Genomic DNA, 16253 nt, shown 5'->3' with positions numbered 1-16253 from the left:
AGCCTTTTCAGCACTTCCAAATAATAAACTTGGTTAACTGTTTGTCCAGTTGGTACGAATTCATAATGAATAATCCCTCTGATATCAAAAAAGGTTAGCAACATTGTTGCAACAAGTTCGCGAACTTAATTGTCACACCTCATATAGTATTTGACAATTTCCACAATAAAGAATAATTTATACACAAGTAGCATTTAAGCCTTAATAATATTAATATTAATCAGTGCAAATGAGTATGTGTGTCAGACAAGTGTATTTTCTAACATAATTAAATGCCCAAGTAACTTTAAAAAAGTAGTTTTCATATCTCACCATCCTTAAATTAATATACTATAGTCACTATGAAAATTTTAGAAACTTTCAGAAAAAATAACTGCTAGATATTTTTGGAAGAAAAGACTTCCTCCCATTTAGTTAAAATTATACTAAATAGTACCAACATTTTTCACATTAACTGTAACTAGTATGCATTGACATGTTACTGCAAACTCTGGGTAGACTGGTTTCAATGGCTGCATAAAGTTCTCTGACTGGTTGGACCATAACTAATATTTCCCATTTAGGTTACTTCGAGTTTTCCATGATTGCAATGATAAATACATAATGCTTTAATGAACAGAAAGCTTTGTGGAGAAAGCTTTTTCTGGGTTTAGGCTTATTTTTTTAGATTAAAGGCAGGATAATTTGCAAGTTTTTGATGCCTATGCCAAAGTGCTTCCCAAAGACTGATGCACTTTAGGGCCGGCCGAGTGGCTCAGTTGGTTAAGAGCTCACTCAAGAGTGCGAGCTCTAAGCAACAGCGGTTCGAGTCCTGGCCCAAGATGAGCTGCCACTGAGCTGCCAACAGGTGACAGGATGGCTCAGCTAAAAAATAAAAATAAAAAAGACTGATGCACTTTCCCCTCTGGCCAACATAAACTCGGAGTTCATGGGGACGTCACAACAGGCACCATCTGGTCTTGTTCATTCATCTGTAGTGACTGTGCCTGTGGCCCTGGAATGACCCAGACAGACCCTGTTTGCCAGGGCTCACAGCTGAGCAGGGTGGAAAGAGACAAACACACCAATAACTAATAACAAATACAACGGAAGTAGTTTGAGGTCACAGGGGACTTCAGGGCAAATGCGGTGGGATTTCTGCACAGGGAAAGGGCCTCAAAAAGCAGGCCTGTGGTGGGTTTGCAGGAGAGCTGAGAGGTGTTGATAACCTTGTTCTACTGACTGTGATGTCCCTGCACACCCTCTTTGCAGTGGCGAGTCTGGGGCCGGGAAGACAGAGACCACCAAGCTCATCCTGCAGTTCCTGGCCACCATCAGTGGCCAGCATTCGTGGATTGAGCAGCAGGTTCTGGAGGCCAACCCCATCCTGGAAGGTAAGAAGTCACCCTTAGGACTGGCCCTCCGCCCCAGGCTCTCCCTATGGGCTGGAACCATCCTGCCAGGACGTGCCCCTGGGGAAGGACAGGGGAGGCCACACACTTTCAGCGACTTCTCAGGATTCCTCAGGACTCAAAGACAAGAATGGGGTAGGTGATAGTGTGGGGGCTCCTAGGAAGCATGAAGGGGAAAGGCTAATGATCTTATAAGCTTTCACTAAGTGTGTTTTCCACAGGATCGTAACAAGTATCCCTTTTAAAAAAGGCTCCAAGATGAAATCAATTTGGGAAATGCTGGGTGTGTCAGTTTGGGTCCTCTGGGAAGCAGTTGCTGAGCTGGGGTTAGGACTGCAAGAGGTATATTGAGGGGTAACCCCTGCAGGGGATGGAAGGGAAGGAAGCAGGAATAGGCAAGGAAAGCCTCCAGACTGGGATGCTAGCAGGATGTGTAGGAGAGGAGAGGGCAGGATGGGCAGGATGAGGTTTACACTGTGATGCAGACCTGACAAGGTCTTGGCCGACCCCCTGGGGAACATGGGCACTTCGTTAGCAGAGTCCTGCATCAGTCCTGTGCCAGGCCCCATGCTCCCCTCACTCGGGTGCTGGTGGAGGTGGCCCAGGAGCCTGTGACCTCAGCCCCAAGGCTGTCAGCCACGGGTCAGCATGTTCTCTTTTGCTTTATAATTTATGAGCTTTGACTTATATACAGTAAAAATTCACCTTTTTGATATACAGTTTTATGGATTTTGACAAACTCATACAAGCCATGTAATCCCACCATAATCATGATATAGAATGTTCCCATCACCCCCAAAAGTTCCTTCAGGCTTCTTTGCAGTCAACTCTTTTCCCAACCCGCCTCTGGTAACTACTGATTTGTGTTTTTCCCCTATAGTTCTATCTTTTCCAGAAGGTCATATAAATAAAATCATGCAGTTTGTAGCCTTTTGGGACTGGCCACTTTCATTAGCATTAATGCATTTGGGAATTTTCCGTGTTGTTGCCTGTATCGAGATTCATTCTTTTTATTACATTGCATAGAGGTACAAGTTTGTTCACTAATTGATGGATATCTGGGTTGTTTATGGTTTTTAATGATTATGAATAAAGCCTCTACCAACAGTTGCATACGTTTTTCTCTTGGGCAAATAAGCAAGAGTGAACTTGTTGGCTCAAATGGTAAGTGAGCCATTTAACTGTCAGAAACTGCCAGGCTGTTTCCACATGGCTGCCTGCCCCTTCTGTGTTCTCACCAGCAGTATGAGGTCTAGCTGCTTCACAGCATGGGCAGCACCTGCTGCTGTCAGGTGACTGCTTCCCTGGGCTCTCACTCACATTTCCCTCATGGCTAATGATGTGGGGCTGAGTTCCACGTGCTTATTTCCCGGCTGTACATCTTCCCTGGTAAACAGTCTGTTCAGATCTTTTGCCCATTTTTTGATTGGGTTGGTTCCTTAATGATTTTGTAAGAGTTCATTACATATTCTGGATACAAGTCCCTAATAAGAGGTGTTCTGCAAATATTTTTCCCCAGTTTGTGGCTTGTCTTTTCAATTCTCTTAACAGTGTCTTGCAAGGCAAAAGTTTTAGATTTTGATGAAGCTCAATTTATCATTTTTTCTTTTATTGATTATGCTTTTGGTGTTGTATCTAAGAAATCTTTGCCTAACCCAGAGATTTTCTCCTGTGTTTTCTTCTAGATGTTGTGTAGTTTTAGGTTTTACATTTAGGTCTATGGTCCATTTTGTGTTAATTTTTTCTATGGTGCAAGGTATAGGTTGAATCTGTCTTTCCATCCTCCCTCCCTCCTTTCTCTCTTTCCCCATGGATACCCAATCATTTCAGCCCCATTTGTCTAAAAGAGTATTCTTTCTCTATTGAGTTGCCTTTGTACCTTTGTCTAGAATTAATTGACCATACATATGTGATCTATTTCTGGATTCTCTGTTCTGTTCCATTACTCTCTCTGTGTCTGTCCTCTCACCAATATCACCCTGTCTTGATTTCTGTAGCTTTTAGTAAGTTTTGCAATCAGGTAGCACGTGCCCACCAATTTTTTTCTGTTTCAAACTTGGCTACTTTGCCTTTTCATTTTAAAATCACTTGTCACTTTCTAACAACAACAACAACAACAACAACAACAGCCTATGTTGGGTTCTTTCTTGAAGAGAGATCTGCCACTGGGTTAAGCAGACTCCTGAACAGTGGCCCTTCTCAGAGCCTCTGCTGTGCATAGGGATTCCCTCAAGGGGGAGAGACAGGCAGTGTTTTCTAAATCTGTTTGATGAGGAACTTTTCCTTTGTTCCGTGGAACTAATGCTGTATCGTGGTACAAACTGCACCCAACCCATCGGTGGGTCATGAAATAAGTCTTTCAGAACCAATTAAATAACATAGAATAGAAAATACCCCCGCACATCACTCTTGATAGAATTGGTACTGAATATTTTAGTTATGTGGGCAGGTGGGGTGTACTAGGACATAATGCAAAGGAGCTTTCTTACTATGGGGCACATCAGATAAGCCTGCAGAAAGCTCTGTGGAATGCAATTTGGATCGTGCTGCAACCCCAGTGCCTCCTGGGCTGACCTCCGCATCTGTGCCCATGCCAGTTCTTGCCACTCTCTCCCTGAAAGCGTGCCCACTCTAACCCAGCTTCCACCTCTGCAGCTTGAGTGGCTCTTTCTAAAACGCAAATCTGCTCCCATACTCCCTCAGGAGCTTTCCCCGCCTCCCAAACGTCTGAGCCTGGCATTCAAGGCTCTGTGCTAAGCCGCACCTACTGACGAGTTCTACCTTCCAATGCCTTCCTCCTGTATCCTGTGCTCCAGCCAAATTTCCTGCTCTGCAAGCACACCCCACGTTTTCTGACCTCCAGACCTTTACTGCACTTTGCCTCCCTCTGAGCATACCCTTGCATGCCACCACTGTCCAGTGCAATCCTACCCATCCTTCAATTCTGGGCCCTGCCACCTCCTCTGAGAACCCTTCCCAGATGACTCCACTGAAAGTGCTCTTTTCCCACTCTGCTCCTGTCATGGGCATCACCCTCTGCCCTCAGCCTTCGGAAATGCCAAAACAATCCGGAACGACAACTCCAGCCGCTTCGGGAAATATATTGACATCTACTTCAATCCCAGCGGGGTGATTGAGGGTGCACGCATTGAACAATTTCTCCTGGAGAAGTCTCGGGTCTGCCGGCAGGTAAGGCCTCCACCTGCTGCACTGGTCCTGAGGGCAACTGCCATCTGCTCCAGGATAGAGTTGGGGGATTAGGGAGGCTTCCAAGAGGGGTCTCCTTCAATCACTCTCACCCCTCCATCCCTTCCCCACAGGGACCTCTCCAGACCCCCAATAGGTCTTAACTCACTGCCATGGAACCCTTGTCTTACCCTGGGACGGGCCAATGACCTCTCGAATTGGATAATAATGGTCCTCGCCCAATATTCAAGGAAAAGAAATGATAGGCTTTTCTGTTCTGAATTTTCCATCCATATAATTTCCTTCATTCTTCGGTGCCTACTACTCCTCACCTCTACTGGAATTAATTCTGAGGCTGGGCCAGTCCCCAGCTGAGGGTCTGTAACCTGATGTCATTCCCTCACTTGTGACTTTAGGGAGAGTGCCTTCAGGATTGCTGAAGGTATCTGAGAGAGGTCAGTTTCTTGAGCAGGATGGGTGGCCTTGGCACTGGGCTGCGGGATTAGCCAGCGGGGGAGGCGGGCAGGGTGAGGGCAGCCACCAGGCCAACGCCAGAGCCACACCTAGCTGAGAGGCCTTGCATCAGAAGCCACAACAGACAGTGACAGGGCTGGGCGCGACAGTCCAAGGCCCCGCAGCCTCAGGGAATTGCTCACAAGCTCTCTGCACTGCCTTCCCTGCCAGGCCCCGGAGGAGCGGAACTACCACATCTTCTACTGCATGCTCATGGGAATGAGTGCTGAGGAGAAGCAGCTGCTGGGCCTGGGGACGCCCTCCGAGTACCACTACCTGACCATGGTGCGGCCCGCCCGCCCTGCTCCCCCTCGCCTATTGCTCATCTCCGCCCCTGCCTCCCCCCTCCCCACGTCTCTTCTCCACTCTCTCCCACCTCTCCCCAAGCAGCCCCACCCTCTCCCCCAGCCTCACCTATCCCATCTCGCCCTGCCCCCCACCCCTGCCCCTACCAACAGCTAATGGAGAAAGAGGGAGGAGGGTTGGTGGAGATTGTGCCTGCTCATCCTTTGCTTTACACCTGAAGAAAAGCCCAAACTCTGGCGGGGCCCCTGAGGCAGGCACTGGGTTCCCCTTTTTCTCCCCCACCCTATCCCCTTCTGTTTGGTTTCCACTTTTTAATGGTCAAAAGACTTACCCTTGTCTGAGGCTTCCTTATTTCCCCCTGAACTTATGGTCCTTGCCCACAAACCTCTCCTTCGTTTGGTCCCATTGGACAAAAGGCTCCTGATCACCTAGTAGGTCATGGACAGTCGGTTCCACACCTCTCCTTCCCCAGTTTCACTCCAGTCGCCATCTTGTAGGTGTCCTCTAGCAATTGCCATCCAGTAGGTGCCCCTAGAACTTGAACTCCAGGACAGCAGGGACCTCAGGCTTGCCCTCAACTGCTTCCCCACCCCCAGCCCCCACCCCTGCTTGAACAGTGCAGCACAATCTGCCATTTGCTGACAGAACGGTGAGTTCTACCTCTTGCATCTCTCTCCTGTGTAGCCCTCTCTCTTGTGTTCACTGCATCAAAGCCTTCCTCAACTCTGGCCTGGACCAAGGCAAGACCCTGGGTCCCCCTCTCGCCTAGCTTATCACCTCCCCTGTAGGCTTGCCCCCTACTCCATCATCCACCCTGCAGACGTTCCACGTGAAAGTCTGACTGACCACATCTCCAGTGATGATCCTTCAGGGGTTCCGTGTGGTGGCCCTGTAGTATGGTTTCCAAGTCCCTCCAGATTCCACCATCCTCGGGCCGCCCCTCCTCACCACCTACCCCAGCCTTCCTGTAGCCCAGGCTCCTGCTTCCCACCTCCAGACCTAGACCCGGCTGTTCTCTGCCTAGACCTCCCTCTCCCCTGCACTGCTTTGAAACTCGGCATATGGGGCCAGCTCAGACTGCCTTCTCCTGGAAGCCTTACCCCACCTGTCAGCAGGCTGGCCCACCCTCTTTGATCTTGGCATCTGTGACAATCTATGAACCCATCACCTGCTTCTTGCCTGCTCCTCCTCCATGCACAGCACCCAGGGCAGGCCCAGGTCTCTCCATTTCTGAATCCCCAGCAGTAGCACAGGGCCTGGCACATAGTGAGCCTTGGAAAGTGTTTGTTAAAGGAACCCAGGGTATTTCCCAGAGAAGGTAAGGTAGGCATTACTATGGATGGGTAACTGATCGAGGCTCAGAGAAGGTGAATGACTTGGACGAGGCCACATAGCTACCAAGTGCCAGTGCTGGCTGCAGAGCCCAACACACTGTGTCTGCCTCTGGTTCTGCCTCTGCAGGTGCTTTTGTGTGTTACCCGAACATCATCATCCCAGTGGCCCCTCAGGGTCCACCCAGAGCATATGAAGTGTTCACCAGAGCCCTTGGCTGAATCCCTGAGGCTTCTCTGCCTTGTGGGTCCTAACTGGAGGGGGTAGGGTGTGGGGTGACCCCTAGAAAGCTGAGGTGCCCGACCCTGCAGGGGAACTGCACCTCTTGCGAGGGGCTCGATGATGCCAAGGACTATGCCCACGTGCGCTCGGCCTTGAAGATCCTCATGTTCTCTGACTCCGAAAACTGGGACCTCAGCAAGCTGCTGGCAGCCATTCTCCACCTGGGGAACATGGAGTTTATGGGTAATGTTCCCCCCCCCCCGCCCCAAACTGCAACCCCTTGGAGGGACTGGGACAGGAGGAGGAAGACATCTCTTGATTCTCACCTAAAGAGCCCACCGAGAGCTTCTGGTCTAACCCGTCCTGAAAAAATATGCACATTGAAAGTTTTAGTGGGGCTGGCCGAGTGGTTCAGTTGGTTAAGAGCTCCCTTAAGAGTGTGAGCTCTGAGCAACAGCAATTCGATTCCCGGCCCGAGCTGAGCTGCCGCTGAGCTGCCAACAGGTGGTGGGATGGCTCAAATAAAAAAAAAAGAAAGTTTTAGCTATGATTTTGGAGGCCTTTTGGGGTTAGGGGGAAGATGTCAAAGCTTAGGTCCCTCCAAAGGGGAAGACTCAACAAACCACCCCCACTTTTAGCTGGGACCCCAAAGGGCTACCTCCTCAGGGTGAGGGTAAGGGTAAGCCAGAATAAATAAAGCCATATACCGCCTTGCAGACCAGTTTGGTCTGGGGACTAAGGTGTTCTGGCCTGTTAGCTCCCCAAGCACCTGACCTAGAGGATACAGTGAGAAGACATAGCATGTATTGAACTGGAGTCCTAAAGGAAAAGAGAGAACGAATGGGGCACAGGAAATATTTGATGAGATTATGGCTGGCTCTGAAGTCAGGAAAGACAGCCATTCACAAAGCCGTGGGAAAGGATAGACTTTTCAATAAACTGTTCTGGAACAATAGAGTATCCATGTGGAAGACATGACCGGACACCACTGCCTCACACCATATAAGGAAATCTACACCAAGTGAGTTGTAGCGGGTGACCATGTGATCTGCCAACACCCTGGGCACTTCTGCTAGTGAGAGGTGGGTGCTGACAAGCATGTGACGTCAGGACATGGAAGAGGAGTATAAATGTGATGTCGAGGCAACCAAGCCAGGCACAAAAGAGTGCAGATATTTAAATCATACTCACACAAAATTTAAAAACTGGCAAAACTAAATGCTGTTTAGGGATTAACATATAGGTAGTTAAAAATAGAGAAAAAACAAGGAAGTGATTTCCATGAAAGTTGGGAGAGTAGTTACCTCTAGTGGAGAGGCACATGGTCTTACCAGGAAAAGGGCTTGCAGAGCCTTGGGTGTTGCCCAGCCTCTGAATTTTGACTTTAGTAGTGGTTACAGTGTTTACTTGATAATTACTCATTGTAACAAGCCTTTGGGTTTTATGCACTTTTTTATCTGCTTCATTGTACAGTTGTTGTTTTTTTAAAGATTTTTATTGGGGAATTGGGGGAAGGGGAACAGACAAGTTGCTGTCCTTTTGTTCTTCAGTCTAGTTGTGGGGGATGTTGCTTCATTGGCTCAAGTTGGCACCATCATCGCGCTCTTCCCGGGCGAGGCAGATCAGTCGCCGGCTTCTGGATGGCCACTCGCAGCGGCTGCTGGCCGCTCACGCTGGCTGCTGGCTACACACAGTAGCCCATGGCAACCCACTGCAGCAGGGGCTGCAGCCTACGCCGTCGCTGGTGACTCACGGCAGCCCAGCTCCAGGTTGAGCTGTTGTTCAGCATCTTAGCTGTAGAGGGCAGTGTCACTGGCCCTCATATGTGGGATCCAACCCGGGGCCCTCTGGCGTCCCAAGCCAGCTCTTAACCAATGCGCCTCTCGGCCGGCCCTGTACAATTTTTTAAAGTTAAAAAAACACACAGAAACAACACTCCCTCCTCCCCCCTATCCCAGAAGCTGTAAAGTGGAGGTTGACTCTAAGAGGATGAACTTGAACTAGGGAGGCCAGTCAGGAGACTTACCAGAGGGCTGGGCCCAGCTTACAGAGGTGCTCTGCTACTGTTTGCTTATTTGATTGAATGAGTATGTGAATGCCCAGGTTTCTGTGGACAGCAAAGTGGGTTGAAGGGGCCTGATGGCTCATCTCCTCCCTTAATAGCCACCCCCGCACTCCCCCCCAACCCCAGTCCATCCCTGCTCCCTCCAAAGAAGCCCACATTTCTTCAAACTTCCCTTTGGCTCAGGCCCTGATCTCACCAAGCAGAGCACAGCGGGAAGTAGTCTGTCATATTCTCACAGCCAAAATGCTGATAATCACCTGGGACACTGGCTCCCGGAGAGGGACCCGGAGAGGCAGTGCCCAGGGACAGGGGCTGCCCCAGGCCCGGCCTTTGCGGGGACCTCTCCCATCACTTAGGCTGTGTTGCCACTCAGAGTGACTGCTTCTACCTGCAGCTGCTGTCTTCGAGAACCTGGATTCCTCTGATGTGAAGGAGACGCCTGCCTTCCCCACTGTGACAAAGTTACTGGAGGTAGCCTAGATGTTTTGTCTGCCAGCTTCCGTTTTTTGTGAGGGGAGGCCCAGGGGCCTAGGCTGACAGACTCCCGACCCCTGATTCTCATAACCCTTCACAGGCTCCAGTTCCTGCTCCCCAACCCCTCCCAGGTGTCAGCTCAACCCCAGCTCCTTCTGTACACAGCAGGCCTGGGGGTGGGAACCAGGGTGGGGCAGTGTGAGCTAATCATTAACAAAGTAGCAAAATGGTGTCCGGCTTTAACAGTTTCTTCCCTTTTTCCAGCCCCTCCTACTCTTTAGTAGCCTTCATGCAACCACCTCACTGTCCACCCCACCATCCCCAAGCTCTCCCTCCTTGGCTATGCAGGACCTTCCATAGCTCCCATCCTCGTCCCCAGGGCTTCCCCACGAGCTGTGCTCTTCTGGGAAAGCAGAGTTTGCTCACACTATTAGCCTCCAAGATATTCCAAACAGAAATGGAGCCTCCACTTGAGGAAGAACCCAGGCACCAGGCAGGGAAATATCTTTGCACAGCACATCCCATTGGAAGTTCTGGTGAAAAAGTTATAGAAACAGAAGAAAAAGGGAGAGAGGGAGGAGGGAGGGAGGGAGAGGGAAAGGGAAAGGGAAGGAAAGGAAAAGCAGTCACATTAGGCAATTTTGCTGGTCACGTTCTTCATTTGAATCAGGGTTCTAGAAACTTTGGGTTTCACCAGCTCAGTCTTCTCTGCATGGTGGGGCCTGGCCCATTCAGACTCTTCCTGCTCCCTTAGGCCTTAGCCTCTAGGCAGGAGTGGCTTTGTTTGGGGCATATCCAAATGCCAATGGCCTGGCCTCAGAGCACTCCCTGCCCATTGTTTTCCAAGGTCCACCTGGTGGTGCCAGCCCCTTCCCCAGCCCCCAGGAGACAGCACAGGGCTGGCCACCCAAGCAGCCAATACACCAAGGGCCCACTCAGCCTGTGCATCCTTCCTAAATGCTCAGACACCCCAGTACGCAGACTGACCCTTGGCCAGGGCCCGCCTAGGACCCTGACTCTGGTCCCCATCTGGCCTGGCCCTAGGCACAGGCATCTCCCACTATCAGGTCTTAAGCATAAGGTGTGTGGTCGTATGAGGGAACAAGACATAGCACAAGCAGGTCAGAGTCCTGGAGCCAGGCCCTGCTCTGTCAGCCAGCTGTCCGCCCGCTTTCTCAGGTGGAGCACCAGGCACTCCGGGACTGTCTGATCAAGCACTCCATCATCATCCGTGGGGAGTCTGTCACCAGGCCTCTGAATATCGCCCAGGCTGCAGCCCGGAGGGATGCCTTTGCGAAGGTGCAGACCTTTGGGGGGAAGGGGCCCACGCATCTGCCTACTGAACACATTCCTTGCCCTGTTGGTGCCTAGCAGGCAAAAGCAGAGACAGCTGAGTCCATCCCGGCTCTGCCAATCACCTGCCTAATGACTGTGGCCTCCTAGCCTCCCTGGACTGGCTTCTTGCCTTTACAGTAGGGGTGATGTCATATCCTTCAGTGGGTCTGTGAGCTTCAGTGTGATATGGCATTTCTGGGTGAACCTGGAGAAAGGGGCAGCCTGCCTTCTGTGTTGCAAAATCCGAGGCTATACCCATGTCTTCTCAGGGCATCTATGGCCACCTCTTCCTGTGGATTGTCAAGAAGATCAATGCTGCAATTTTCACCCCGCCTGCCCAGGACCCCAAAAATGAACGAAGGGCCGTTGGCCTCCTCGACATATTTGGCTTTGAAAATTTCCAGAACAATAGGTATGAAGACCTCAGTTCACCCGCTTTCAGAAAATGGGAGATAAGCTTAACTTCTTTCTAACCGAGCAAGCTAGACGGCAGCCATTCCTCCCCATGGGACTGGGAGCAGAGGCCAGGGTGAGCCAAGTCTTTCTGCAGGGACATAGTCTGTGCGTGTCCCCTGGCACCCACAATATGTCTAGAGGAGGCCATATAGTTAAAAGCATCCCAAGAGCCAGGCTGTGGCCCAGCACTTGTCACCTCTTGAGCCATCTGCTCTCCTCATGAATCTGAGTGAATAATCCCATGAGGCTAGAGTGAAAATGGAAATCAGTAACATTGATCTAACTGCATCTTTGGGGGTATGTTATATTAGGTATTAGAGGGAAGGTGGTAGATTTGTGGGTCATCCCTGACTTGTGAGTTTGGCAGGGGTAAGGCAAGTCAGGACACCTCTGACCCAGTTTCCCAGCACCCTGACTGGAGGCTGAAGAGTTGACCAGGAGGTAGGTCAGAAAGGTAACACCCAGCTGTGACTGTGATGAAGGCTGGGGGTGAGAGGAGACAAGGGTGGGGAAGGGAGCCAGGCAATGAAGCCAAATAAGAGCACTTGATGCTCTCGTACCTTATCAGGTGGCAGGAAGAAGTCAAGTGGGGAAAATGAGGACTGGGACAAGCAAGCAGGAAGCATCCTAGATGCAATCTAGTTTACCCAAGTGAGAATGACTTATTAAGGGGCTTGGCAGGAAAGAGCCTTGGACTGATTCCAAGAAGCAGAGGCCTCTGGGCACTGTCAGAGAAGCCAAGAGGCTGGCCTGACCTTGGCATGTCCTTGCCCAAGGCCCTGTCTCCATGTGAGGTAAGAGACAGTGCCTTGAAGAGCCAGGATTGTCAAAACACGAGCCATTCCCAATGCAAGCACAGTGGGATTGTGGGCTCCCAGGACTAGCTAGGCAGGCAGGTCAGGTGGCATGGGGCAGGGCTGGCAGAACTAAGCCCAATATGATGGGAACTCTAAGAAACTCACTGTAAACTCAAATGTGATCCAGATCAATGGCTTCTGTCCCCAAGAGGCACAGCTGAGCAGACCAAGCATACCTTTGGAAACCTTTGAAGAGCATGAGTAGTTGGCTCTGTGTGTGTGCATGTGTGTGTTGGGGAGGGGGGGTGCGGGTGAGGGGAGCTAGCCATTTATGCAAGGACCCCTCTCTGGAGGACACACAAACTGGGTTTGTGATGGGGCTGCAGTCTGGGGGCCTGGTGAAGGACGGGTGCTGTGTCACTCAGCACCTAGTCACTCACCCAGTAACGCCTTCTGCGAACGTCCCCTGAGCTGTGTATTGGGAGTGAGGGACATGGCCAACCTGTGCCTTCGCGTTTTGGGTTAACAGATGTGGAACGACCAGTCTCGGGTATGATGAGGTTCTGCATAAATGGGTGACCCATCCTGAGGCAGAAATGCCTGAAGGAGACCCCGGGGCTGAGCAGAAAGCCAGATCACCAGGAAGGAGAGGAACGGCAGGCAGCAAGTGTGTGAAGGCTCAGATAGGAAAGCCCTGGGTGATCTCACAGCTGCAGGAAGTCCCGTGTGGCCTGGGGCCACTTCCTGGGGGAGAGGCAGGTTTTCTTCTGTGTTGCCGTCTGTCTGGATCCTGAAGACAGTGAGAGACCCGGGAGGATTGAAGAAGTGGGTAGAACAAGCTGGAATGGGCATGTCAGAAAGCTCCCTCTAGTGGCGGGTGGAGAAGGATTGAAGGGCGAGGCTGGGGTGGGAAGAGCCCTGGGTGCCAGTACCAGGCTCCTGGTGAGCAATGAAGGTGGCCTGTACTAAGGAGGCAGCAGTGGGAGGGAAATGAAGTCAAGAGGTCAGGGTGCTGAGAGAGCACGGACCAGACTTCGGCAACTGATTGGAAATGGGGAGGAGGGAGAGAGGTTGTGAGGAATGACCCCTTGGTTTATGACTTTGGCCAGGGGTAATGCATGGAGGGACCATCTCCTGAGGTGGGGAACCCAAGAGGAGGAGCAGGAGAGAGGATTAGGGTGGGGTAATGATGCAGAGGAGCCCAGCAGTCAATACTGGGTCTCCAGAGGCTCCTCTCAGTACCAAGGCCACATGCCCATGGGGCTAGAGCTGCTACAGGACGCTTGGTCCCCCAAGGATTGTTTCCATGTAATGAAAGGCAGGCCTGGCAGAGGACCCTGTAGGGGACTGGTAAAGAGCAAAACCAGGGGCTCGATAGCATGCTGAGCCTTGTCCTTTCTCCTGGTCTGTTCACTGTGGGGTGGAGGAGGTGAGGGATGGGGACAGAGGCAGAGAAGAGGGAGGGTGTGTGTCAGCATGCACACGGGCTCTGTGCGAATGGGGATGGGCACACACGTGTGGTGTGTGCAAACGGCTGGCTACCCGCTGTTCCCTGGGGACCGCATACTGCAGCAGGGACTGCCCTGACCCTGTCCCGCCTGTGTGGGACATTGCCTTTTCAGCTTTGAGCAGCTCTGCATCAACTTCGCCAATGAGCACCTGCAGCAGCTCTTCGTGCAGCACGTGTTTAGCATGGAGCAGGAAGAGTACTGCTCAGAAAGCATCCCCTGGGACTTCATCAACTACACCGACAACCGGCCCACGCTGGACCTGCTGGCTCTCAAGCCCCTGAGCATCATCTCCCTGCTGGACGAAGAGAGCCACTTTCCTCAGGTGGAGAGCCCGCTCGTAATCTCCTCCTCGAGGCTGGGAAACCTCCCTAGGCTGGCCCACTTGTTCTTGGGCTGCTGAAACTTCTGCTGGGAAGTAGCAGAGCAACCCCCGCTCACCCCCAGCCAGAGCTCCTCTCCTTCAAGGCCCACCCCTGCAGGAAGCCTTCCTGGTTCCAGCCACACTACCTCCCCAGCAGAATGACATCTTAGTCACTGATTATTTAGAAACACCCCAGCAGGGGGTTTGCTGCGCACCCTTGGACCCAGGGCTGCAGAGATACAAGAGAAGGAAATGCTTTTCTTCTCGTCCTCAGGGAAGATAGACTTCCCTGTCCTTAGGGATATAGACTCCAATGCCATCAGTAAGAGCTCTGAAGCCAGGGCTAGGAAAACTGGGCAATGGTGAGGAAGGATGGAGCCAGGGCGCTAGCGGAGAGGTCTCTGCTCCAACCCTCACTCACTGTGACAGGTCACCACCCTCGGCAACTGTTTCCTGTCTGTAGAAAGGCACCCAGCCATTCTGAGCTCAGTTGCTTTGGGCTCCTGAGGGAGCCCCTGAGCCCTGTGTGGGCTCTGGGACCTCAGCCCATAGGGTGTCTGTGTTTCTCCAGGGAACAGATGCCACCATGCTGCAAAAACTGAACAGTGTCCATGCCAACAGCAAGGCTTTCCTGCAGCCCAAGAACATCTATGATGCTAGATTCGGCATTGTCCACTTTGCAGGCGTGGTGTACTACCAGACAGAAGGTAGAGCAGCTCCTCCCACACCCCCTTCCTCCAAATCGGCCTCAGGTTCCAGGGGCCACAGAAAGGAGGCTGAGAGGTTAGGTCATTTTGCAGAGCTAGCAATAGGACAGAGGGAAGGGAATGGACCAGGCATGTTTTGTTTGGATTTTTGATAATAGCTCTATTGAGATATAATTCATATACTATGTAATTCACCCATTTTAAGTATACAACTCAATGGGTTTTAGTATATTCACAAAGTTGCGCAACTATTGCCACAATTTACTATATTTTCATCACCCTGAAAAGAAATCTCCCATTAGCAGCCATTCCTCATTTCCCCACAACCATCCCCAGCCCCTGGCAACCACTCATTTCTGTCTTTATGAATTTACCTGTTCTTGACATTTCATGTGAATGGAACCACACAATGTTGGGGCCGACTTCTTTCATTCAGCATAATGTTTTCAAGGTTCATCCGTGTTGTAGCATGAGTCAGGGCTTCATTTGTTTATATTGCAGCATAATGTTCCACCTTGTGAACATACCACATATTGTTTATCTCGTCATCAATTCATGGACATTTTGGTTGTTTCCACTTTTTGGCTATTATGAATACTCATGAGTGCTATGAACACTCATGTACAAGTTTTACGTGCATGTGTTTTTTTATACTTTATTTTGACATTCAAAATTATTTTTATATTAATTTCAGGTGTACAGCATAGTGGTTATACATTTATATAATTTAAGAAGTCATCCTCCTGACTAGCCTAGTACCCACCTGGCATTATACATAGTTATTACCATGTTTCTGATATTCATACATTCCCTATGCTTTACTCTATATCTCCATGACTATTTTGTAACTACCAATTTGTACTTAATCCCATCACATTTTTCACCCTCCCCCACCAACTCCCTCCCATCTATCACCCCAACAAATCTAGTACCCATCTGACACCATACATAGTTATTACAATATTATTGACTATATTCCTTATGCTATATCCTACATTTCCATAATGACTATGTATCAACCAGTTTGTACTTCTTAATCTCTTCCCCTTTTTCACTCACCCCCAACCCCCTTCCCATCTGGCAACCATCAAATTGTTCTCTGTATCTATGGGTTTGTTTCTGTTTTATTTATTTTGTTCTTTGGATTCCACATACAAGTGAAATCACATTGCATCTGTCTTTCTCTGTCTGACATACTCCACTCAGCACAGCATCCTCCAGGTCCATCCATGCTGCTACAGACGGCAAGAACCCATTCCCTTCCCTGGCCGAGCACTATTCCATTGTATATATGTACCACCTCCTCTTTATCCATTCTTCTATTGACGGACACCCAGGCTGCCTCTACATCTTGGCTGTTGCAAACAATGCTGCAATGAACAAATGGGTGTACACATACATATCAAAATAGTGTTTTGGGTTTCTTCAGGTAAATACACAGACGTGGAATTACTGGGTCCTTCTTTGTCTGGTATAAGTATTGCCATCCCAGCTTGTTTGTTTGTTTGTTTCCATTTTCATGAAATATCTCTTTCCCTTCCCTTTACTTTCAGTCTGTATGTGCCTTTCGATCTGAAGTGAGTCTCTTGTAGGCAGC

At 50.3% G+C, this 16253-nt stretch overlaps 1 protein-coding gene across 4 annotated transcripts in view; it reads left to right on the top strand.

Moving 5' to 3' along the window:
* Nucleotides 1–16253, top strand: part of MYO7B (myosin VIIB) — a 103287-nt gene that overhangs the window by 24663 nt on the left and 62371 nt on the right. For all 4 annotated transcript variants that reach the window (XM_019624533.1, XM_019624534.1, XM_019624536.1 and 1 more), the window contains 9 exons: nucleotides 1252–1373; nucleotides 4438–4580; nucleotides 5262–5375; nucleotides 7040–7193; nucleotides 9410–9486; nucleotides 10669–10788; nucleotides 11094–11236; nucleotides 13700–13910; nucleotides 14521–14656. In XM_019624533.1, coding sequence (XP_019480078.1) covers nucleotides 1252–1373; nucleotides 4438–4580; nucleotides 5262–5375; nucleotides 7040–7193; nucleotides 9410–9486; nucleotides 10669–10788; nucleotides 11094–11236; nucleotides 13700–13910; nucleotides 14521–14656 — 1220 coding nt within the window. The remainder of the gene's footprint in view (nucleotides 1–1251; nucleotides 1374–4437; nucleotides 4581–5261; nucleotides 5376–7039; nucleotides 7194–9409; nucleotides 9487–10668; nucleotides 10789–11093; nucleotides 11237–13699; nucleotides 13911–14520; nucleotides 14657–16253) is intronic.

The sequence above is a fragment of the Hipposideros armiger genome, unplaced genomic scaffold, assembly GCF_001890085.2.
Source record: "Hipposideros armiger isolate ML-2016 unplaced genomic scaffold, ASM189008v1 scaffold_592, whole genome shotgun sequence".
Taxonomy (NCBI): Eukaryota; Metazoa; Chordata; class Mammalia; order Chiroptera; family Hipposideridae; genus Hipposideros; species Hipposideros armiger.
The sequence above is the reverse complement of the archived record's forward strand: the minus strand, read 5'-3'. Positions and strand labels throughout refer to the sequence as shown.